Source organism: Spermophilus citellus, assembly GCF_964194105.1.
Source record: "Spermophilus citellus genome assembly, chromosome: 9".
NCBI lineage: Eukaryota > Metazoa > Chordata > Mammalia > Rodentia > Sciuridae > Spermophilus > Spermophilus citellus.
This window is the reverse complement of record NC_138191.1, coordinates 56,167,059-56,194,057: the sequence shown is the minus strand read 5'-3', so window position 1 is coordinate 56,194,057 and position 26,999 is coordinate 56,167,059. Positions and strand designations below refer to the sequence as shown.

Here is a 26,999-nt window from a genome sequence, read left to right as displayed (position 1 = left end):
TATCCTTCTAATTCATTGTGAATGCCATTGATGGTATGGGTGATGTTTTCCAAATTTAAAACAAGCCCTGTACAGTGCTCCTAGATTTGGAGGTTATGGGAATAGTTCTCAAATGGATAGGGTGATCTTAGAGGTGATCAGGAGGCCTGATTTTAATATTGGGTTGGGTTCTAATATCAGTATGGGTTGGTTTTAAGTGAGTTAGAGAATTTCAGCCTAGTTTTCATTCCAAGAGTTGATGATTGATCTACAAGGAGATTTTAGAGATTTGCCTGGGCCTAGAGTAAATTTCATTGAAAGTACAGGCAACAGAAAACCTCTTGATTAAAACAATTTATCTTGTACAGGAAGGCTATTAAATTTCGTTAGGGGTTGAGGGTCCAGGCTATCCTGGGGAAAATATATGTCTGCTAGTAACAGTACCATAGGCCACATCACAGTTCCACTATGTTTTATGATTTATATTGAAAGTGACAGCTTACCATTCAAGAATCTATAGAAATCATTTTCATTATATTTAAATCTCAATAAAGAGAAGTAATTTCTATATAAATTTTAAAACATTAAGTAACTCATCTATAATCCATATGCTTAAAAAAGAACCTTTTTTAAAAAAAATATTTACAGGGGTCAATCATCACTGGCGACTATGAATATTGCTACTGCTTCAGGCTACCTCATTTCTGGTATGTGATATTTAATTCATTGTTTATTTCTTTTTATACTACTCATGGAATTATGCAAAGAATACATAGTCTATGCTTTTGGTTTATCTGAAAAGTAGCTTTCAGAATCTGTCCAGAGGAAAATAATACCCATGATGACAGAAGAATGTAAAACATTTTTTCTTGCCTTTCTGATTCTCACTGAAGTTCCAGGTTATAGAATGGGGCCTCAAACCACCAAGGTCAAGGCATTTAAGATTTTTTTTTTTTTTTTTTTTTTTTTTTAGTGGTCTCTCCTTTTCCTGAAGAGTTTCTCCATTGTAATTACTGTGAAGCTAATGAAGTTTAAGCCTCAAGGTCTTTCACTGTTAGGTCCTTGAAATGTATATTCCAATAGTTATGGTTTGCATTGTTTTGGTAGAATTTGCAGAAATAATTTAGCCATAATCAATTAAGGTCACAGACTCTTTCTACTCTACATTCTTTGCTGTTATGTTTTCTCTAATGTTGGATGGGATTGGAGTGACCTTTTTTACAGTGAGGCCAAGGGAAGTAAGTTGAAAATATGTCATTTTAACTGCAATTTGAAAGGATGTTTTGAAATAAATACATTAACAATTAAGACATTTGAATCATCTTAATTAAAAAAGATATAATAGAACCATTATTTGTACATTTATATAGAAACCCCATTTTTAAATTTTAAAATATTAAATAACTGAAAGAAAATACAAATAAAAATAATGGGATATGAAACAAAATGATAAAGTAATGAATTCAAAAATTGTATGCCATCAAGAAGTGAATCATAACAAAAATATATGGTATCAAAACAATTAATTCATTAAGAGGAAGAGATAAATTTTGAAGATAAATAATGAATAGACTGTTGAATTATTTGGTAACCCAATTTAAAAAGTGAATCAGTGAACTCATAAAAACTATATTTATAGCTTAATTGACACAAAATGATGTTATTGATTAGGTTAACACAAAATTCATTATATGCCACATGTACTAGTTAATGAGTGTTAAGTCAGAGAATAGCCACTCCTCAGGAAATCCTATATGCAAGAAATTTGATTAAAGTTTTCCAAATAACATAACAATCCAAAAAATCTTACAAGAGTTATGCACTGAAATAAACTTTTCTAAACCAAGTTGAAAAAAGTTTGCTTTATTCTCTCAATAGAACATGTTACAAAATAATTATCATAGAAGTTGGTGACCAGAGAGTATACAGAATATCCGTAGGGAAAATAAATGTATTTAGGGAAGGGTATCAGGCAGCTAATTAACAATAATTTATTTTACTTTTCTAGATTTGCACAATTATGGTATTTGACTTCTCTTTAAATTTTGTAATTTGCTTTCTTTTTCAAAATGTTCATATCTAGTTTGTTAATAATTTTTATTTTTACACACCGTCATTGTAGTCTATAAATTCTGATTCCACGAAATCTGAATTCTCCCCTGGAGAGATGATAACCATTTGTTTCCCTTTCTATATTTCATGTTTAGCCATTTGGTAAAGAAAATAGTTGTGTTAACATTTTCTGCAGTTTCTATTTTGATAAACTATTTCCTGAATAATGGCATTTAGTCAGACCCTTTTAAAGAAAAATTGATGCCTTGACTTCTTTCTTTGCATATCTTTTTCTTTTTAATTTTTTTTTAGTTGTACATGGACACAATATCTTTGTTTTAATTATTTATTTTTATGTGGTGCTGAGGATTGAACCCAGGGCCTCACATGTGCTAGGCGAGCACTCTGCCACTGAGCCACAACCCCAGCCCCCTGCATATCTTTTTAATAGTCATAGTTTTTGATTATTTTACTATTGTAAATTAGTATTTATTTATAACTGTTGTTAATTTAAAAAATTTTTGTTGAACATGTGTTATAAACGAGCTGGTAATTTTGAACTTTTTCTATCTTTTCTACCACCATCTTATCTGTTCGCATTATTTTTGTGACAAAAATCAGTAATTCAACTTTTAAATTTACTTTTTATTTGATAGTGTTTTCATTTGTTTTAACATAAGTTAGTCATTTATACTTTCAGAAAATTTACAGGCTATAAGCCAGTGCCTAAATTCTGAGGGTGCAAAGATACCCACAGCTTGGCCCTTGTCTTGGAGGGACCACAGCAGGGTGGGTGATTCAGATATATAGAGCAGACACATAGTGAGAAAGTGGGTAAGAGGGGTGAACAAAGTGTTATCTCAGAGTAGACAGTGATGAGTTGTCAGTAGAAAGAACTAGATACACTTGAAAAACAATGCAGCTTTCTTTCTGTGTAATGTCTTATTTATTTTTCTTCTTACAGATCTGTTGATTCTCATTTTGTATTGGAAAGTGATTGGTGACAAATGTTATATAATTCACCATTGCACAGCGTTGTATGCATACTTCTTTGTAATGGTGAGTGCCAAGATTTATTGTAGCCTACCCAGTAGACAAGATTGGAAATAGGAACTCAAGGGTAAACATTAATCTAAATGCACAAGTGTTGATATAAAAAGACCATCTCTAGCTATGTTCAGGGATCATTCTTGTGATAACGGTATCTTGTTTATTAACTAAAATAATAACTACATATTGGTTATATAATATCTTAATCACTATTTTTGTATCTCTCTCTGCTATATATATTGGAGTTTTAAAATTCTCTTGCAGAGTACCTTAGAGTTTAAGGAATCTTCCTCTGCTTATGTAGAGAGAGAAAAAATCTTATTTTTTTTCCCCTGATATTTAGCTTTCACCCCTGGGTCAGGATACTAATGATGAAGGATAGAATGACAGGCTGATATATATCTGGGAAATTAATTATTTTATTAGTATTTCTGTATCTCACAGAAATCTGTACAGATGCACAGATATTTAGATAGTAATAGCAATAAAACTCTTTTATTTATTTATTTATTTTATTGTGGTGCTGGGGATTGAACCCAGGGCCTTGTACATGTGAGGCAAGCACTCAACTAACTCAGCTATATCCCTAGCCCTAGTTTATAACTCTTAATTCAGATATTAGTCATATCATTAATGTTAAGTGATCAGTTTCAAAAACTACATGTATTTGTTTATATTCACACACATACATATGTGTGTGTTTTCTTTTGGAATTTACTTCAGCATTTACTATTTGATATAGAACACCTGATGTGATCATCCTAATAACTTGTAAGCATAGCACAGCTCCTGTAAGGCCTTCCTCAGTTTTGGTTTAAGAACTCAAGTCAGGCATTACCCACCTTTCTTATCCTTTTGTTACTTTTCCACATTCTTCTGTGGGCAAAGTATTGCCTTGGCTTTGTATAGTGGAATTACCTTGACAGAGTTGTCTCCTTTTCTTTCTCTAAGCTCACTTGATTTTAGAATTCTATTTTCCTTTTAATCCCAGGAAAGAGAGCAGTTGGTGGATTGACTTTGGATGTGATGATAAAATAGTTGTCAGCGGAGAAGACTGCCATGTCCACTCTAGTGTTTTGTTAGATTTTCTCAAAAAGCAAGCTCATCATATTCTTTGTATATGTGTACCTAGAATAATCAAATTTTTAGAGACAAAAAATAGAATGCCAAGTTACCAAGGACTGAACAGAAGGAATAATAAGGAAATTACTGTTTAATGGGTACAGAGTTGCAATTTGGGAATTTGAAAACATTCTGGAGATATGTAGTGCTGATGGTTGTGCAATGAGTGCATTTAAGGCCACTGAATCATACACTTAAAAGTTGTCAAGAGGATAATTTATGTATATTTTACCACAATAAAAAAAGTTAAAGGCAAAGCTTATCAAATGACTGGAACAAACTTAGGAAGGAGATGTTGGACAATGTGCTACACTTTTTAAAAGGTTTACTACTAAGATAATAGGCTGAAACAAATAGATGGAACTTAATAGTGATAAATTTTGTGTATTTAGGTTTAATAATCTATAAGTAAGATGAATGGAATAATGAAATAGAAGTGTGATCACTTCTATTGTACCAATAGTACATCACAACTTAAAGCAAAAGCAAAAAAACCCAAGCCACTTCAATTATAAGATCCCAATAGGAGGGGTATAGTATCTAATTGGGACATGTTATAGTTTTCCTCGTCAGATCACACCCTGTATCCTCATTATTTGGTGTCTGTAATCTTGCATACATTTAGAGGAGAGCCACTAGGGAAAGCAGACAGTTAACTGCAAAAGGGAGATAACATCAGGTACCCTTTTTTTTATAACAAATAATTGAAGGACTTAGAGATGTCTTGTCTGGAAAAGACAGGAAGAATACATGATAGCTCTGAATTGTTGAATTATGAAAGGATTATTAAGTGGAAGAGGGATAGATTCAGATTAATTCAGGATTAATTCAGATGTTGTAACTAGAACTAATGGGAGTGGTAAAACTGGGTGACTTTTGAACTAAGGCAGAGGGCAGGAGATATGGAAATGTATCATGGAACCTGCAGTTTCACTTAAGGAGATAAGAAACTATTAAAATATTAAAACAAAATGTCACCCAGTGATAAATCATTAATACTCTAGTAACTTAAGGAACTACAAAGACCATTGTATTAATTTTTCCCTCCATATGTAGATGTTTGAATTAAAAAAACTTCTGAGTTTACAGAAATTTGAGGCTTAGGAGGTAAAACAATTTTAGGCCTGATTCTCCATAGATAACTACTGACAGTATTTGATATATATTCTTACAGCCTGTATAAATTGCACATAAATTTGTCACAATGTATTATGCCCTTTTGTATTTTCTAAGAAAGATTATGAGATATGTAGGACTTAAAATCAGCCTTCAGAAATATGTGTATTTAGATTGGCACAAAAAGGTAGGGATGACTTCCTAGGTCAGCAAACATGAGGAAACACCCTGGGGAAAGGTGTCAGCTCTTCCTGTGATATATTCTGGAGCCGTGTTTAGAAAGAGAGAAATTAGGGGAAGGGCTAGGATGTTTTGCCAAGTTTTTACAAATTCAAAAAAAAAGTTTCCTTAAGGTGTGGAGAATTATCACTTTGACCAAAGATGTTTAGATGCAAACAGCATGCACATTTACTGTTTTTCTTAGTAACTTTTAATATTTAAAGAATATCATAAATTAAATCTTTATCTCATACTAATTTGGTTCTTGGTTCATTGTTAATTTTAATTCTATACCAACATGAAAGGAGTTGAAAGAAGTAATCCGTTAAGTTCTAAAATAATGCTTTAGCCCTAGTGTGTTTCATGAATATGTTTTTGCATTTGCAAACTTCATTAACTAGAGAGAAATTTTCAGAATTATTTTTCAAAATTTAATACTAAAAGCTATGGCTACTTTCAGTGTTTTCTCTAACTTTGGGGGTTTTAAAATATTTCAGGGGGGATAGTAGGGGATAGGAAAGGTAGCAGAATACAACAATTACTAATAGGGCATTATGTAAAATTGTGGATGTGTAACCGACGTGATTCTGCAATCTGCATTTGGGGTAAAATTGGGGGTTCATAACCCACTTCAATCTAATGTATGAAATATGATATGTCAAGAGCTTTGTAATGTTGTGAACAACCAATAAAAAAAATAAAATATTTCAGATACCACAAGAATAAGTTTTAGTAATGGATCTCATTTTGGAAAAGCTGTGAAGGACAGTGATTTAGCAAAGATTTTGGCCGACATTAGGAACATATTAGCTCATAATATTTTGCAGAAATCTGGCCTTTTATATTCTCTAATGTTGTACATATTTACATAGAATACCATAGACTTAAAACAAATAGGAAAAATAGACTGGAAGAAAGAGCTGTTTTTAACTCTGGGGAAAAGGACAAAGATATGAATGAGAGAATTTATCTTTAAGAAAGAAAAGTGTATGTCTATTATATTTATGAGTACCTTATAAAAAGTTATACTAATAAAATATTTCAAGATTTTAAAATTTGATTCAAATAAGAATTTCACTAAAATAACATTTCCTTGCAATTTTTCTTGAGTACTATTGCATACTATTCGAAGTTCTCCCTTGCCTTAATTCACTGCAGAATTTAACTGTGAGAGAGAATAGCAGAACATTTCAGCTTGTCTATTTTAGTTGGATTTTCTACAATTGAACTCAGTTATTTATTCTTCCAACCTCTTCTTAACCAAATATTACAACCAGTTCTTCTGAACAAACTCACCTAACCTGTGAACAAGTCACCAAAGTTTGTTTTATTATAAAAGCACACAAAATATGCATGAACTTAAAATGTGAATGATAATTTGTTTCCTATTTCTAAAGTGCTTGTTTAATTCTAGATGAGTTAGAGAGGTCATACATTTGCCCTTTTCTCATCCCTTTGTCTCCTTGCAACAGATGTGTTTTCTATTACATATTAAAATGAATTTATAATTAAACAGTTGGGAATGGCCTGCCCAAGGCTATGCTGATTTTTATCATCTACCATTGAAAATTCTGCATCTCAGGAAACATCTTCCTGTGATGTGAAAATAATGTAGTTGGCTTGTAGTTCATAACAATGGGTCAACTATTGTTGCATGATTCTAAGGGATGAAATTCAAGTGTGTTGTAATTGTAAACAGCAGCAGTCCATCTTTGACTTTGCTCATTCTATTAGCTGTTATGATTTGTTTTAGCATAGAGCTAGTATAACACTGTGAATATTAGTGTATTTCCTAAGAGTGTAGATAATGAAAATTAGAATGGTTATATGCCAAATCCAGAATGTTCCACACATCACTGGAAAAGGTTATTATTATATGTGGAAATCTATATAACATTATTTTATATGTTAGTATATAATGACATGTTATATCAGATGGATGAAAAGACAAATAAAATTGAAATAGATAGATAACCAAAATAAAGCATACTACACAATATACAGAAAAGAAATTGGGATTTGGCATCATTATGAGTTGAATTATGCCCCCTCCAGAATTCATACATTGAATTGACTTTATTTGGAAATAGGGTTAATGGAGACTTGATTAGCTAAGTTAATATTGGAGTTAATATACTGTAACTGATGTCCTTATAAAAGGGGGGAATTTAGACCTAGACATGTATTTAGGGAGAAAGTCATATGAAGTGAAGAGTTAGGCTATCAAAGCTAAGGAATTGCAAGAAGCCAGCAGAGACCTGGAATAGATCTTTCCCTAACACCTTTAAAGGCCCTGTTGACACTTGATCTTGGATTTCTACTTCCAGAACTGTGAGACAATACATTTCTGTTTAAGCCATCCAGTTTATTTTTGTTATATGATATTCTGAGCAAACTAATACAGGCATAGTAGGGGAATCAGAAAAGCACCTAAGGAGGGCTGGGATTGTGGTTCAGTGGTAGAGTGCTCGCCTAGCATATACGAAGCCCTAGGTTTGATCCTCAGCACCACATAAAAATAAATAAAATGAAGATATTGTGTCCAACTATAACCAATATATATATATTATATATATATATATAGTTACATATATAGTTTTTTTTAAAGCACCTAAGGAGACAGAATCTCACAAGTCTGGGATACAATAGACAAGTACTTCTAAATCAATCTGAACTTTAGTCATCTTCAAAAAAAAAATAGTTGAAAATAGCAGGCATTGAATGAGCTTGGATAATACCACATAAATATACATATGTTATTTTGTTGTTCCCTTGATTTCTGAATGAAAAGAAATAAAGTTACATTTTACTAATTCATAGGTTGCAATTAAAACATTCTATAGGCAAAAAGGGTGGAGAGTTGATGAGATGTGTTGACTTTTCTGGTATATAGCTGATTCTATCAGATCTTATCAGTGGTCATACTTTCTAATACTCTTTATCAGTTGTTGCATCAAATCACAGCAACAAAAACATGCTCCCCCAGCTCTTAGGCACTTTGATTTAGAAAATGGAGTTTCAAATCAAAGTGTTGATTTCTGTAAGGATTTTAAAGAAGCTAAAGAAAATATGAAGCAAAAGTTGATGATAGGTTCAGATACAAATTAGATTTTGCTCATCTGCCTTCCTATTCAGCAGATAGTGCAAATGCAAATACAATGATGTTTTCTTTCTAAAAAAAATAAAAAGATATTACCTGCTAAATGCCTTTGCACATAACACTGCTAAGAATAGATGTGACTTGCTTACTGATTTTGAGGCTTTCATGATGATAGTTTTTTGTCACTTTTAAATTTCCTCCAAATTTGCAGTTATTTTTTAGTTAGTGGAAACAGGAGAGGAAGAATATCCTCTGAAGACATGTGCCTACAAAATAGGTGTCACTGTTGCCAGCAACAAAAATAAATTATATGTTAGTGTGTTGTAAAATCATATTTTCAGAGTTGTGGCCAAAAAAGTATCCTTTATTTGGAAATAAGTTGAGGATGAGAATGCAGAAAAATATTAGAGTAAAACAGACATTTATAAACATCAGTTTCCAAAACTGGTGATATTTGAGGAGGCCCTAAGGAATTTAGCAAAGGGTAAGCTGTCTACACCTAAGTTATTTGATGTTATGTGTTATCAAAACTCATATGGTGAAACACTCAGTTTTTAGAAGTGAGACAGCTTCAAAACTAAAACAAATAAGGTAATAAAGGGGTAGTGCCTTGAACTGGACTTACAATTTGGAATCTATCCAGTATGCTTTGGAGTGTATAAAAGTGGTAAATGTTTTAGACAGAAATGATGAAAGTGATGAATTTATGTATGCAAAGGGACTTATTAACAGTTGGTCTGCCAAAGAAAGCCTGGAGATAGAGAGTGGATAGACATTTCTGAAGAGGTGGAAAATTACTTTTTATAATTTTAAAAGCTTGCTGTTGCTAGAAGTAAAATCTTAAGTATTCTATGCTCAGACATCTTCATTGGGAGAATATTTAGCTTGAGCTCACCATATTGGACAAACACCAGAAATTGGTATAATGTGGGCTAAAGAGCAGAGCTGTAAGTCAAAGTGAATTTTATGTTTGATCTGAATTGTCTTAGTTGAATACAAGGAAAGAAGGATGTCCTAAAGGCTATGGCAATTCAGAGATTACGTTGTTTTTGTTTTGTTTTTAATTCAGGATGGATAGATAATAGCTTCAGTTAGCCCTATGTTTACATTTTTTTTAAAAAAAACATGTTACATATTCTCTTTTTTAAGTATATAGTACTATAACCTACTAACGTTAAAGTTATACTTTACTCAGTTATATCCAACTGAGTTAAAGGAATAGAAACATAAATACTGTTAAATTTTTTTCAAAAGTTTTTGTCTTATGAGTGTTATTGCCATTAATTGCCACTGTTAATAACTGTTCACCATATTCTGTTTAAGGTAATAAACCTGGATATACTACTTTCTCATACTTACTTGTTTTGGGATTGCTATAACTTTCCTGGTTGACTCTCCAAGGTTGGTTACCCTCCTGTCATACAGGGTTCACCTGGTCTGCTATTTTTTGTCTCTTTGGCCATCCTTCCTCCCTTCTTACTCATCATCCATTCCAGTATCAACTAAAGAGAATGAATTTGACATTATAAAAAATTGTTAGCTAAAAAACAAATAACACAATCAATAAATGGGCTAAGGAAAAGAGCAGATACTTCACAGGAGAAGATATACAATTGATCAACAAATATATGAAAAATATTCAACATCTCTAGCAATTAGAGAAATGTAAGTCAAAACTAAGATTTTATCTCATTCCATTCAGAATGGCAATTATCAAGAATTCAAGCAACAATAAATGCTGGCAAGGATGTGGGGGAAAAGGTGAATTGATTCATTGATGGTGGGATTGCAAAATGGTGCAACCACTTTGGAAAGCAGTATAGAGATTCCTTGGAAAAACTTGGACTAGAACCCTCTTTGACCCAGCTATCCCACTCCTTGGTCTATACCCAAAGGACTTAAAATCAGCATTCTACAGTGATGCAGCCATCTTAATGTTTATAGCAGCTCAACTCACAGTAGCTAAATTGGAATCCACCTAGATGCCCTTCAATGGATGAATAGATAAAGAAACTGTGGGATATTGGGGCTGGGGTTGTGGCTCAGTGGTAGAGTGCTCGCCTAGCACATGTGAGGCCCTGGATTCGATCCTCAGCACCACATAAAAATAAATAAATAAAGATATTGTGTTCAACTAAAAAATAATAATAAAAAAGAAACTCTGGGATATATACACAACAGAATATTACTCAGCCATAAAAAAGAATGAAATTATGGGATTTATAGGTAAATGGATAGAGTTGGAGAATATTGTGCTAAGCAAAGTAAGCCAATCCCAAAAAACCAAAGGCCAAATGTTTTCTCTGATAAGTGATCCATAATGGGGGGTGGCAAGGGAAGACTGCAGGAACTTGGATTGGGCAGAAGGGGGGTGTGTTTTTCTGTGTGTGGGAAGAAAGATGGTAGAATGAGACAGACATTATTATCTTATGTTACGGATATGAGTGCAAAGTGTGACTCTACATCATATACAACCAGAGAAATGAAAAGTTGTGCTCCATTTCTATAAAAAGTTTTAAAAAAAAGTTGTTGACCTTGGAAAAGTTAATTTAGCTTTGAATTTTAAATTTCTAAAATAGTTTCCATTAATAGATACTAAAAATCTTCAAATAAAAAGTTCACTTAATTTTTTAATTCTTCCTGTTGTTCCTATTTAATATGGTATATCCAGTAGAAAAATAGAAAAATAATTCCCCAAGTTGTGTGTGTGTATCTAATGTATTAGGGTAGGTAGGATTTGGGGTTTTTTTTGAGATGTAATTATAATTATGATTTAATTAAAAGAGCTGGAGTGACTCCATTTACCTAATTTTTAATTAGGTAATTTTTAAAGCACATTAGATAAAATTCTTGGAACGTATACTTTTGGTTTACTTTCAAATGTTTATTAACTCTACTGTAATCTTCATGTTATTAACTTGGTAGAATGTACTCAATATTATGTTTAAATTTAGAAAGGTCTCCAAGGTATGCGTTTTACCTTGAGGATCTTTTGACTGATAGTATATTTTTTAGGTCGATTATGATAGACAAGACTTGACATGTTGTTATATTTGACAAATATGTATCTACTCACAAACTTAAATATGTTTATTTAGTATAATTGTGCTTTTAGGATTTTTAAAAGGTACTTCTGCTTAATAATGGATATAAAAATGAGTTCCTATTAGATATTTAAGTGCTGTTAAAATTCCTCACCTTCTGAAATTTCATACTACTTTGTGATAATTCTTTCTTCAGTAGTTCAAGGATGCTGTCATAAAGGTTAAATACAGAGTTCATTGGTTAAGCATTCAGCATGAGAAAACTGCTTGAAACCTGTTTTCATAAATGAACATTAAATGCATAAGTAAACTTAAGCATACGGTATACTGTCTTTTAAAAATATTGTTGAATTCTAAGGACATTTCTAAATTCTTGTGAAGAAAACCAGTTAAGTAGTAAAAGGTAGAAAACTTCTTGGTCTGTATCCATACTGATATGTCATGTCTAGAAGCTGTTGAGTATTTCTAAAGTATTTGGACATTTTGATAAGCATGTTATCCCTGACATTGTATTTTATGTTTATCATCTAGAAAGATGGAGTGCTGGTGTATGTTGCGAATTTCCGCCTGCTTGCAGAGCTTTCCAGCCCTTTTGTAAATCAGCGGTAGGTTACACTATCATTAATTATTTAAAAGTTGTGCTGTTTATTTTCAGTTTAAAAAAACTTTTTCCTCAAGATGCAAAACCTACCATATAAAAAATGAGAAGATGTGGTATGACTTATTGTCACCATTATCCACATGGGGAAAATGAGCCTGGGAAAGGTTCAGTTGAGTAACTTATCCAAGGTTCCCCTGCTGGTAACTGGTGGTAGAAGCTTTTGAACCCAGCTTTCTTTGCACTAGACTGTGCTTTATGCCTGGTTCCAGGACATTCATTCTTTCACCCTTCATGATGTACACTGCACAGTGAACTGTATTCACTGTATCTTAGAATTCAGTGGGGGTTCTTCATGGCATCATTCTGGCTCATCTTAGGTTTAGTTTATATTCCTGACACTAGCACCCTTTCTGTCCCCAAATTGTGATATCAACACTATCTTTGACTCTCATTAAAAAAACCAGCTTTTTAATTTTCACTTAAAAAAATTAAAAGGCTAGTTTTGTTTCATATATGGACACAGCATAAGTAACTAACAATGTATAATATTGATAGCTATTGCTAGAGAATGTTTTAAACCATCCTAATCATTTTTTTTATGGGGGGTACCAGGGATTGAACTCAGGGGCACTTGATCACTGAACCACATCCCCATCCCTATTTTGTATTTTATTTAGAGACAGGGTCTTAATGATTTGCTTAGAGCCTTGTTTTTGCTGAGGCTGGCTTTGAACTTGTGATCCTTCTACCTCAGCCTCCTGAGCTGCTGGATTACAGGCATGTGCCACTACTCCTGGCTATCCTAACCATTTTCAAAAATACAGTTCAGTAGTGTTAAGTATACTCAGTAGTATTAAATATGTTGTTGTGTAACAGATCTCTAGGTCTTTTATCTTGAAAAATCTAGATTATATTCATAGTTCCCCCTCCCCAAAACTACTTTAAAATTCCATTTGAATGGTCCATGGAGTGTTTGTCCTTTTGTGACTGGTTTATTTAGCTTAGCATATTGTCCTCAATATTCATCATGTTGTAGCATGTGATAGGATTTCCTTTTTTAAAACCAAACCTATTCTTTTGTATCTGTATGCTACATTTGCTTTATCTGCTCATTCTTCCATGGATATTTAAATTGCTTGCCCCTCTTGACTATTGTAAATAATGCTGCACTGCACATGGGTATGTAGATAAATCTTTGAGATCCTGTTCTGAATCCTTTTGGACATATATTCATAACTAGGGTTGATGAATTATATAGTAGTTTTATTTTTAGTTTTTTAGGGAATTTCCACACTGTTTTCCAGAGTAGGTACATTTTTTTTATTCCTAGCAACAGTGCACAAAGGTTCCAATTTCTTCATGTCCTCCCCAACACTTGTTATTTTCTATCATTTTTCTAGCTTCCATTTTAATGGACGTGAAGCAATAGCTCATTGTGGTTTTGATTTGCATTTTTCTGTGATTCATAATATTGAGTATTGTATTATTCAGGTTTTCATCACGGTGACCAAAATACCTGACAAGAACAACTTAGAGGAAAAATAGTTTATTTTGGTTCATGGTTTCAGAGGTTGAGTCCATGGTCAGCCGACTTCATTGCTCTGAGCCCAAGATGAGGCAGAACAACACCATGGCACAAGTGTGGCAGAGGAAAGCTGGTCTGCCCCTGACTTGACAGGAGGCAGGGGGAGAAAGGAAGGAGCTGCAGGGAAGGTGTGCCCCCAGAGACCCACCTCCTCCAACTATGCCCACCTACCTACATTTACCAAATTCAGATGTGGTTATTTCACTCAAATTAGGATGGACTGATTAGCTTAAAGCTCTCAGCCATTTCAGCTCTGAATTATCCCTGCATTATCACAGACGCTTTTGGGGGATACCTCATTTCCAAAAACAAGTATCTGCATATACTTATTGGCCAATTGTGTTTCTTCTTTGAAAAATTATTTATTCAAATTCAAAATTATTTATTTGCCCATTTGTTAATTGGGTTATTTGGATTTTTATTTTTAAATTATCAGATATATGATTTATAAATATATTATTGCATTCATAGATTGGTTTTTCATTCTGATGATTGTTCCCTTTCGTGTGCAGAAGTTTTTAGGGTTGTTGTAGTTCTATTTTTTGTTTTTATTTTTTGTTGTCTGTGCTTTTGGGGTCATATCAAGAAATTATTGCCAAATCTAATGTCCTGAAGCTTTTCCTTATATTTTCTTCTAGGAGTTTTATAATTTGATCTTAAATTTCAGTCTTCAATCCATTTTGAGTTAAAATTTATAAGTAATATAAGGTAAGGGTTCATTTTTTTGTATGTGGATGTTTGGTGTGCCCAGTACCATGTGTTGAAGAGACGGTCCTTTCTCCATTGCATAGTCTCAGTATCCTTATCATTGGTCACTTGGCCAGATATGGAAGGGATTATTTCTGAGCTCTCTATTCTGTTCCATTGGTGTGTGTGCAAATCAGTCTAATCTTTGGGCACATAATGTCTTTCCATTGATTTAGATCTATGATTTCTTTTAACATGTCTTATAGTTTTAAGTATATACAACTTTACCCCTTTGACTAAATTTATTCATGAGTATCTTATCTTTTTTGATGTTATTGTAAATGAGTGCTTTTTAAAATTTCTGTTAAAATTGATCATTTAAAAATTTTTAGATTTATAGACAAATTGCAAAGATAGATCAGAATTCACACATACTCCTTGCCTAGTTTTCCTCAAGGTTAACATTTATATTACCATAAAACATTTGTCAAATCTAAGATATGTTACTGTTAAGTAAATCTCAGACCTTTTGGGCCTCATCAGTTGTTCTATTAGTGTCCTCCATCTGCTCTAGGGTCCATACCAGAGTGCCACACTGCATTTTGTTGTCTCCTCAATCTGGGGAAATGTCCTCACAATCTCTTCTGATCTGTAAAAGTTTCTTAGTCTTTTCTTATTTTTCTTGCTCTTGACTCCTTGTTATGGAGTACTGGCAAGTTTTCTCACAGAATGTTCCCCAATCTGAGTTCTTTGGGTGCTTATCTCATGAATAGACACAACTTACAGGACTTCAGAAATACCCCCACAGAGGTGAAGGACTCTTCTTGTCATTCCTTATCAGGGATTCTTTACAACTCCATGATATCACTGGAGATATTAACCTTTAACACTTGGTTGAGGTCGTGTTTTTTGCCAGATTCCTCCATTATAGACTGCTGGCCCCCCATATTCTGTTCTTGAAAGCATGACTTGAAGTATAACATACCCTCAAGGCACTGAAAGAGGGAGGGAGTTGTTCATTTTTGACATTGGCTTTATTGTTATCCTCTACCATGCTTCTCATTTAGCAGTGTCTGGTAGTTCTTTTTTTGTGAATTGTTTGGTCCCTCTTTCCATGTCCATGGTTCCTGTTTAGGCCTTCAGGATTTGCACTGCTTCCATCACTTCAGAGCTTTCTGACTGAATTGCCTAATTCCAGATTCTTCCTCTCTCAACCTTCTCCTCACACTGATACCAGAGTCGTCTTTCCTAGTTCCACTTTCAATACCTATTTTCTGACTACAAATCAGAATTCTGTTTATTCTGCTCACTTTGGCTTTGGAAGTTCTCTGTGATGTGCTCTGTTTCCAGCCACATTTCTTAGTATTCAGACGCAGTTTTATAGTCTGTCTACTACTTGAGGGTTGTTTTCATGTTTCTTCCTTTGTTTCTCCCATATCTTTTATTTTCCCCCAATTGTTTTGGGGGTACTAGGTATTGAACCTAGAGGAACTTTACTAATAAGCTACACCCATAACCCTTTATTTTTTATTTTGAAACAGGGTCTCACTAAGTTGGTAAGGCTGGTCTCAAACTTGTAATCCTCTTGTCTCAGCCTCCCAAGCATTCCTCCCCCCAAACTTAAAATAATTACTTACCCTTTAAATTCTAAACCCCCAATCCCCAAACCAAAGGAAAGGCTTTTATGATTATATGTTGTCTTTGTATCATAGTCACATGTTTTATATTCTTAGGTGGTACAATAGATTCAGCATGTCTAAAATAATGCCACATATCTCTCCCTGTGTCTCATGATTGACATCTGGCCCTCTTCCCAGTTGCTCCTGTTCAACATGTGGGAATCATCCTGTTTCTTCCTCATCTGTTCTGTCACTATGTTTCTTATCTCTGTTGCCTCTTTTCCATCTCTACTGTTGGGCCCTAGTTCATCACCATCTTGCCCACATTGCCTTACCTGCTTCTAACTCTGCACTGTCCAGCAGAGTCACCATGAAATACAGTATATGTAAAGTAGCCCTTCTCTGAAATGCTCAGGACCACAGGTGTTTCAGATTTCAGACTTTTTACGATTTTGGAATACTTGCATATGCACATAATGTGCACATATGCACATCTTGGGGAAGACACTCAAGTCTGAACATGACATTCATTTATGTTTCATATACACTCTATACACAGAGCCTACAGAGAAGTTTATATAATATTTGTAGTATACCTGTATTTTGACTATCACCCATCACATGGGTTACATGTGGAATTTCCCACTTATATCACTGTGTCAATTCTCAGAAAGTTTCAGATTTAGGGTTTTTATGATTAGGATCTTCAACCTATGTGACTGTTTATATTTAAATTAATTAAAACTTAAAAATCAGTTCCTTAGTCTGACTTCATAGCCCCATGTGGTCTAAGGCTACTGAATTGAGCAGCATATCAAAAGGAGAATTTTCATTGTTGCGAAGAAAATTTCCTTTGAACGGTGCTACTCTAGACCAGCTTGGCAAACTATGCCTTGTGAGCTAACCCTACTGCTGTTTTGTAAATAAAGTTTTGCACCAGCATCTATGTTCCTTTGTTTACCCTGACTGCTTTCTTCTGAGGACAGCAAGGCTTAGTAGTGGTGACAGAAAATGTATGGTCTCCAGAGGCAGTGACATTTATGTCACTTTCTGACTCTTTTACAAAAGGTTTGCTGATGTCTGCTCTAGACCATACACCTGCCTCCAGTCTTGTCCCCCTTTCTTCTCTCGTTTATATTATTATTGTCTACAGTGAAGATAATATGCAGCTCTCCTGGTTGAAACCCCTCAGTGGCTCCTGCTGCTTACAGAATATAGTATGAGTCTTTAACATCACACAGAAAGCCCTCCAAGTGGAGCTGTCTTACCTCTTTCTGGCACATTTTCCCAAAAATCTGATGTCATGCCAACTTTTCCATTTTCTGTCAAGGGCCTCCTGTCATCTTAGTCATTCTTCAGCACTCAACCCAGAGATCATTTTTATCACCAATCCCCATCTCTTTCTAGGCTGGGTTGAGTACCTCTCACTTGTGCTTCAAATAAAAGCAACATTTATTTGCTAAGTTTTGATTAGTTGGAAAAATATGAATGTAATTGCTGGATGGGGCTATAAACCATCTTCTAAAGAGGCTACAATTTTGCATTCCCACCAGCAATCAATGAGTATCCTGTTGGTCTACATCCTCATTAGTACTTGTTTTTTGTTTGTTTGTTTGTTTGTTTGTTTGAACCATTTTATGGCTATATAGTAGCATCTCATTTTATTTGTATTTTCCTAATACAATGCTGACTGTTGTTTGTTTGTGTTTTGTTTTGAGTTACAGTCTCACTATGTTGCCCAGGTTAGTCTTAAACTCCCTGAGCTCAAATGATCCTCTCACCTCAGTGTCTCAAATAGCTGGGACTATGGATGTGAGCTACTGTACCTGACATTAAGTATCTTTTCATGTGCTTGTTTCCCTTCTTCTCTAAAAAGATGTTTAAGATGTTTTGCCTTAGTTTTAGTTGGATATTTTGCATATTGGTGAGTCTTTGTATATGTTGAATTCTTTTTTTTATGTAATTGATTTTATTTTTTTAAATACACAACAGCGGAATGCATTACAATTCTTATTACATATATGGAGCACAGTTTTTCATATCTTTATATATAAAGTATGTTCACGTCAATTCATGTCTTTATACATGTACTTTTTTGCATTACAATTCTTATTACACATATATATACCACAATTTTTCATATCTCTGTTTGTATAAAAAGTAGGTTGACACCCAATCATGTCTTCATACATGTACTTTGGATAATGATATCCATCACATTCCACCATCCTTGCTAATCCCCTGCCTCCTCCCTTTCCCTCCTACCCCTCTTCCCTATCTAGAATTCATCTATTCCTCCCATGCTCCCGCTCCCTACCCCACTATTAATCAGCTTCCTTATATCAGAGAAAACATTCAGCATTTGGCTTTTTGAGGTTGGCTAACTTCACTTAGCATTATCTTCTCCAGTGCCATCCATTTACCTGCAAATGCCATGATTTTATTCTCTTTTATTGCTCAGTAAAATTCCATTGTATATATATGCCACATTTTTTTTTATCCATTCATCCACTGAAGGGCATCTAGGTTGGCTCCACAGTTTAACTATTGTGATTTGTGCTGCTATAAACATTGATGTGGCTGTGTCCCTGTAGTATGCTGTTTTTAAGTTCTTTAGGTGTGGACTGAGGAGAGGGATAGCTGGGTCAAATGGTGGTTCCATTCCCAGATTTCCACGGAATCTCCATACTGCTTTCTACATTGGCTGCACCAATGTGCAGTCCCACCAGCAATGTATGAGTGTACCTTTTTCCCCACATCCTCACCAACACTTGTTGTTGTCTGTCTTCCTAATAGCTGCCATTCTGACTAGAGTGAGATGATATCTTAGAGTAGTTTTGATTTGTATTTCTCTGATTGTTTTAGATGATGAGCATTTTTTCCTATATTTGTTGATTGATTGTATATCCTCTTCTGAGAAGTGTCTGTTCAGGTCTTTGGCCCATTTGTTGATTGGGTTATTTGTTTTTTCAGTGCTTAGCTTTTGAAGTCTTTGTATATGTTGGATTCACATACTTTTATCATATATGTGTGCATTAAATATTTTCTCCCAGCATATAATTGTATTTTTATTCTCTTAATAGTGTCTTTCACAGAGTGAGTTTTTTATTTTAGTGAAGTCTAGCTTACCAATGTCTCTCTTTCATAGATTGCATTTTTGGTGATGTTATCTGAAAACCAGCCAACCTGAGATCATGTGGATATTTTTCCCTGTGTTTTCTTCTGGAAATTTTTGTAATTTTGTACTTTAAATGCAGGCCTTTAAGCCAATTTGAGTTAATTTATGAACGAACTGTAAGTTCTCTGCCTAAGTTCTTTTTTCTGCATATGGACATACAGTTTTGCAAAGTCATTTTTTCACTAAATGACTTTGTCCAAAATCATCTCAAGTGTATCTGAGTGAGGCTATTTCTGAGATTTTTCTTCTGTTCTGTGGTTTTCTTCACCTATTTCTTCACCAGTGCCATGCTGTCTCATGCTGCAGCTTTGTAGTAAGAGCCGGAGTGGGTGCTGACTGTCCCCAGCTTTGTTCTTTCCAGTATTGTGCAAGCTGTTCTAGCTTTCTGCCTTTCCACTTAAATTAAGGTTTATACCTTAAGAGGATGTTCCCTGACTTTAAAAACTGAAACATAAAATTAAGATGGTTAACTCCCAGCTTTTCAGAATATGATGATTCTTTAATTCTCTTTGCAGATGGTTCTTTGAAACTCTGAAGTATTCTAAATTTTCCAAAGCTAACGTCATCAATGGAATTCTCATGACGGTGGTATTTTTCGTCGTGCGGATAGTAGCAATACCTCCTTTGTATGGCTTCATGCTTGCCGTGTATGGAACAGAACCCTACAGAAGGCTTGGATGTTTACTCCAGTATTCCTGGATTTTTACTTGTATTGTTTTGGATGTGATGAATGTCATGTGGATGATCAAAATTTCAAAAGGGTGCATCAAAGTCATCTCTCTCATGAGACAAGAGAAAGCCAACAATCGTCTTCAGAATGGAAAAGTTGACTAAAGGTGTGCTTTGTCAAACACCTTCATTTAGATAAGCAATCCTCATTACTACCCAGCATTATACCTACTAATAGGATGAAATCTTGGCATGTTCTTGTGCTTTGTTATTAATTATAATTGTTATTCAGGGTTTCAGTGTCATTCTTTTTAACCTTTAGAAAAGAGAAACTAAAATTTAGTTTTCATTCCAAGATTTCCTCTTTTCTTCTGCATTATAAGCATGGTTAAAATCTTAAAGGTTTAAATAAAAATTATAAGTGTGGTGAATTTTTCCAGAAATCTCTTGGCTTGCACTGGTATTTTTCTATGTGGAAAGAGGACTGTGATGATTTGGCACACTTGATGTGTCACCAATTTTGCAGAAAGGATGGGAACTACTTTGAAATCTGTAAATAGCACTCAACATTTTGTTATGCTGCACTCTTCTCATGTCAACACCTATATGGGGGTTAATTTCTAAATTGTTGACATGTTCTTTTCCTAGGTTATTAGAAATGACTTTTTTTCATTTCAGATATACATTCATCTATTAATGATGAAGGATTTTACTCACTTTGGAATATTTCATTAGTTTAATTATTAGAAAATACTTCTGCATTTTACAGTTTTTTAGATGTCACTTTCTTCTATTTTTAGTATTTTATCAAATTATCTCTTATGACAGACATTATAAACCTCCGTAGTGGATGAATTTCTTCTTCTAGAAATGCATGTTTGGTACATGACCACTTAGGCTGATAGGAGGAATCATTAAGAAAAAAGTTTTAATATTACTGTTTGTCTGCTTCCCTTGCACTTTTTCTATGAAAAAATATTTATATTTGCAAGATCTCCCCAAGTTCAGAACTCATCATCACCAATACCAGTTTTATGCAATATGGATTTGTTCTGCCCCTAAAATAATCCTCTTTTTGGTGAAACCAAAACTAAAAAAAAAATCAGTATTTACTTTACTCACAATTTATTCTCATGCTTGCTTTGAATTTTTCTTAAAGAGCAGGAGGGAAATAAGGTAATTTAATCCAAGCATTCTGGTTTTCAAAATTATTGTCTTATGTGAAGATAAATGACTGTTTTTCTCTGTGTGTTTATATATATGTGTGTATTCACTTTGTTTCTTGCAATCCAAATATAGAATTATATATTTAGTTCTTAATATCTTTATTTATTTTTTGCAAGTACTTGACTTTAATGATTGTTCTTACTTTAAAAAAAAAGATTTAGTTCAACTATTGGGGAATACTTGAACTTAATTAAACCCGAACCTAAAGATCTAATCCATTGTTTCTGGGTTTAAAGGATAATGTTTGATTCATTTTCATTGCTCATGTTAGGATGATGAAAGGAGGTTAGCTGAATATCATCAATACTTTTAATTTGACTGTGCAATGCAGATAGAGCCTGATAAGTTCTAGAACTCAAAGACAAATTGAAATCTCAGTCAGTAACTAAATGATAAAATAAGGTTGACTGGTACATTTATTTTTTGAAGACAAAGTAATGCAAATTGTAGGTATTTATTTTTAAAGCAGTTAATAAATTACATTGATAATTGGTTACTAAATTTATTGCTGCCCACATCAGAGGCATTTAAATATGTACTGGTTATCTAGAGGGTGAGGGTGTACAAAACAAGTGATTTTTGTCTTGTCCTTGCTCTTTTGCAAGCAAAGTAGCTTTTTTAAAAAGGAAGACATTTATATTGCAAAACTATTTTGGAAATTGTTTCTTTAGAAAGTAAATGTTGAAATAAATATTTTTGACTCTTTGCATATTTCTATAATTCTGAACACAGATTTTAAACCCACCATCAAAGTGACAAAAATATAAAGCTATGTTAGTGCATCTCCATATAGCAGTTTTAATAGTTGTTTCATGCTTTCAACTTTTTTTTTTTTTTGTCACTGACATTATCTTTCACTGATTGGCAAAGCTATTCATTAAATAATTATATTTAAAATATCAAAGTTTTAAACTAAGGCTTGTTGTTCTCTTAGAAATCCTTAGGTTGGCTACATGACAGTTAATTCAGTATCCATATTCAGCATTCAGAAGTAGTGCTATACATTTTTACATACAGAATATATGAAATGGAAATGTCACGACGAACTACTAAGCTTCTTTAAGTCAGATCTTTACAGGAGCTATACTTTGCTATTCTGCAGTTGTATCCATCTACCTAAAATATAAATGAAGACAGAACATATCATTTATTAAACAACGAATTTTCATTTGTTAAATGACAAACTTTTGCTAGACATTTTAGATATTTAGTATTTTGGCTACATGGATTAATTTAAATGATTCTATCAGGCATTCTGATATTTAATAACTATTAAAATATTTATAGAAAATAAATGCAAATTGGTATAAATTTTTAAGCAATTCTATTTTTCTAGAAAATTCGTGCAACCTATGTTGTATTCTAGAAAACAAAAGTTCTTGTGAAACTTAAAAATGAATGAAAATCAACTGTTAGCTTGCAAGATCACAGATTCTGCATTAAATGTTTTATTTGTAAGAATTTAAAAATTGTGAACTTGAGTTTATAAGAGTTTGCATTCTTATGCCCAAAATGTTTTTAAGGATTACTTGCATTTATTTTAAAACTCAAAAGAAAGTTACATGTGAGTGCGAAGAAATTAACTCAAGCTTAAATTACCCTATAGTATGTTGACATTTTTTATTCTAAGTGTTGTTATTTTATAGACTAATTCTCTGTTAGTGAAATGATAGTTACATTGTTATCATCTCTAAGAATGATTCATATATTGTGGATGACCCAGTACTGTCTTAAAGATCTGGTTTTTAAAAACTGACTAATTTATAGGTATTTGAATCAAATCCTTAATTTTAAAGTTTCTTTGACTCGAATCAGGTTTTTACTAAAGTGACAGTTTTAAAATTTTACACCTTCTCTGAGATGGATTGGAGAATGTTCTTTATGATATGAAAGATGTGTTTTACTGTCAGCGGCTCATAATGTACTTAGACACATTGTTCTCATGGAGATACATAGGGGAAAGAACTGTTGTAATGTGCATGTTTCTTTTGTTTCATCTTTAAGGAAAATAAACATGTTCCAAAAGACCCTATTAAAATAAATATTTGAATAAATTTCTGTTTCTATGTTGCTCTTAACTCCAAATATGTAATACATCTGGATTGGCGTTTAGTGGTTTACTCTTGTTGCATGAAATTGAAAGCCCACTTATTTATTGACATCACCAATTATACGTAATAGAAGCTTATATTTTGGCATATGTTTTGGATTCCATAAGAGTGAATATGTCATTTTATTTGAGGAGTGGCTCAATGTCTCTCAACACGTCAGAGCCAGCACAACAGTAGGACCCTTTCTGTGTGCAGAGACAGGAAGGCACACACACCTCCCAGCCTTAACCACAGTTCACTTGTACTAAAGCTACTGAAAATGAATTCTGTTTGTATTTTGGTGCTGAGGATTGAATGAAGGGCCTTGTGCATGCCATGCGTGCACTCTACAACTGGCTGTAGCCCCAGCCCTGAAAATGAATTCTGATGCAAAAATATGATAGGAATACAAGAAGCTCACAGGATCTGGAGTTGGAGGAGACACTGAGACTGCTTTTCCCTTAAAAGATGAGAGTTCTCCCAGATTCAGAAGTTTTTCTGAGTCCTTCTAGCCCATCTATCACTTCCTCCTATTACCCCCAAAACTTCATCAGCACCTCTCTTCCTCATGCTGACACCTTTTTGTGTTCACTTTTGAGACATTCCAGTTCATCTGTAAGCTCCTCCGTCTGCTGGCAAATTTAAAGGTTTACAAATAGGTTCTGTCATTTTAAAAAGCTTTGTAGTAAGTTTAAGTAGAGATCAGACAAACCACAACTTATTAAGAGGCTACAGGAAGCTGTTGAGCATTTAATACCTGTTTATAACACAAAGCAAAGCTAATTATGGTTTTATTAAGAAACATCTGTAATCTCTTTCTTAAACTGGTTTAGCAATAAGTTTTGTAAAGTGTTTCAGCTGGGGATTTATTGTAGGCATGTAATTATGTAAATGTTCTTAGATCCCATGACACAAGGGGATTGTGGAGAACTGACCTAACTCTGTTACGAGGGGGAGATCTGACTTGTAACAGTTTTTAAAGTCCTGCTCTTCCATACAGCAATCTTTGTTATGGTAATATTCACAAAAACAAGTTTACTAGCAAACAGAATACTTGGTGTTTCCTGGAGTACAACATCCACTGACTTGACATGGACTTGAGCTCTACTTCTTTCTTACCTAGACTTCAAACAGCCTCTACTAGCTTTGATAATAAGTACTCTAACTGGAAGATATTTTGGAATGCAGTGAAATATTGTAGACATCTCCTAAAGGTCTTTTAGAATTTTCTTCTCTCTCTCTCTCTCTCTCTTTTTTGCACTGATAATGTTTACACTTACTGAGCATCAGTTTTGATACCAGGCCCTTCATGCAGACCAAAACAATGAGAAATGTTTCTAAATCTCAAATATTTATAAATATGATACCTCTGGATGAAAACTTATTGAACATCATTTGTATATTTTGTCCTTTATATTTTTATGTAATGCTTTCTGCAATTAAATGTGCCTCAGTTATTTGCTACTTGGCTAACAAAACCTAAAAATACAGCTGTAAATAAAGCATGCTGTATGTTTGTTTCTTGCTTGGTTTGTTTCTGGTCTGATTATGTCTACTTAAGGAACTTTCATGTGGATAATACTCATAACCCGGGTAAGTTATGAGTTTTCTTCGGGTAATTATTAGAATTTGTAATAGTGACATTTAAATAGACTTTATTTGAAAAAGTACTTGAAAACTGCAGTACATGCAATACCTATAGTGACATATATACAATTTTTTCCTGAAAATATATAATATTCAATATTGTCAAAGATTTTTGGAAGTTTTTCAAAATACATTTAACATTTTGTGAATTACATACTTTTTAATTTATTTCCATAAAGTTGTACTTTTATTTATAGAATATAAGACTAGATAATTTATAAATCAGTGTTACTAAGAACTAAAATATGATAATAGTATTCTTTATTTTGGTTTCTGGTTGTGCTTTGCCTGAATGAAGGGATAATATGTCTTTCAATATTTTCATTAAAATTTTGAAATATTTGTATACTTTGTATGTGTACCATTTTAAATTACATGCAAGTTCTAAGCAATAATACTCATGCCATACAGGGTCAGCCTACTTTGTCATGACTATTTAATACTAATTTTAAGAATGATAGAAGTCACATTATATAAACTACGTCCCCATGAACACCTTTGGATTTTCTTGTGCTGGAACACTACTATAATGTAGTGCAAAGCTTTGTATTTTGTGGACAAAAATAAAATCAATTATTCAGTGCAAAAGTTTGTCTGCAAGGTGTATACTTCAATAGTAATGAATGAATTTGGTGAGATTATGTTCCTAAAATCAATCTCGTCTTACCTAAAGGTAAGTTTTTATTTCTCAAGGTGTTTGAAGAGCTCATTAACCTTCCCTCCATCTCTCCTCTCTGGGATCCCAGCTTATAGCAAATCAGAAAGAGTTGCAAACATTTTAGTCATGCTTGCTAATGGAAGGAATGGTGCTATCTAATCAATAAGCCCTTTTAGATTAAGTAAAACTTTGGCGGTTAGGTTTTTAATCTCCTTCCCTTTGTCCCTTAGGCCTCTCATGTGGTCTAGTGATCTTTGCCAAATGTCTTGGCTGTAATCCCTACCTTCTCAAATGGCCTGTGGCATTCCTCCTGCATCTTGGTCTGAGAATACCTAGTAGGTCAGGAAGCTGAGCACTAATAGAATAGAATACTGAAGTGGTTTTTGCCCTCTGGAGAGTATCATGAGTCATGTTCAAAACATGCCTAAAATGTTGTGTCAAGACTGGCAGGGGAACAGCTGAATTTCAGAATGAAAATAGCAATCACAGCTGTTGGTGGAGAATAGGCCACAGGTGAAAGGACAGGATTTAGAATTGCTTGAAGCAAGTGGACACCTCAGGTTGTCTCATACTAATTCACCCCTTTATTCTTATATCCTCTAGTCTTTACCAAAGTCTACTTTTTGCTTCTTCCTCCTTTTCCTCCCTGCTTCTCCCTTTTAAAGATCCTTCAACATACACAAATTAAGTGATTTGGTAAATTGGTAACTTTTCCCATGCTAGTAACTGATAATCCGACACATGTTCCTGGATGCTCCCCCAAACAGGACTCTAAGGACCGTGTACACTACTTTGCCTGAATGGCTGTGCCTATCATCACTTGTGGCACAATGATCCTTGGTCTCCCTACCATTGGCAAATAGCCCTTTCCTCTCCCTCCTCCCTCCAGCTAAATTCCATGACTACATCTAATCTTGTCATTTTACCAGATCACCAGCATGAATTGCCTGAGCAAGGGAGAAATGGAAGGTAACAGCGATGAGGGGCTGCCTTTCTATCAAGGATCAAGGTCAAAGATCAGTGGAAATTTGCAAAGAAAAAAGGAAGGAGGAAAGGACTTCAGAAAACAGGAAAAATAAGAAAACTCCATGTATGTACACATTGCATTCTGGTTGACAGGAACTTCTCAAATAAAATTCTTATACATAGTATCTGTGTTTAAGAAGTTTTATGACTTTATATTAAAGTGCAACATGTATGAATATGTATGTATTATATATGGTCCATGTGTATGTATCTCTGTGTGTATCTAGATACACATTCAACTGCTGGTTTCATGATGTGGCCTGCAGTTTCAAAGTCACCTTTGTTTGAGAAAGTGCATAGTTTTTCAATGTTTGACCCACTTCCAATGAC

General features: G+C 33.8%; 1 protein-coding gene across 4 annotated transcripts in view; it reads left to right on the top strand.

Moving 5' to 3' along the window:
• The window catches only part of LOC308655731 (TLC domain-containing protein 4-like), a 52,083-nt gene extending 25,340 nt beyond the window's left edge, over window positions 1-26,743 (top strand). For 3 of the 4 annotated variants that reach the window (XM_081305922.1, XM_081305924.1, XM_081305925.1), the window contains exons 4-7: window positions 628-686; window positions 2,996-3,090; window positions 12,214-12,287; window positions 19,868-20,315. In XM_081305922.1, the coding sequence (XP_081162048.1) occupies window positions 628-686; window positions 2,996-3,090; window positions 12,214-12,287; window positions 19,868-20,186 (547 nt within the window). In that variant the 3' untranslated portion in view covers window positions 20,187-20,315. Of the gene's footprint in view, window positions 1-627; window positions 687-2,995; window positions 3,091-12,213; window positions 12,288-19,867; window positions 20,316-26,572 lie in introns of those variants that run through there. The other variant, XM_081305923.1, reaches the window with a different exon arrangement.
• Window positions 26,744-26,999: the final 256 nt, after the last annotated feature.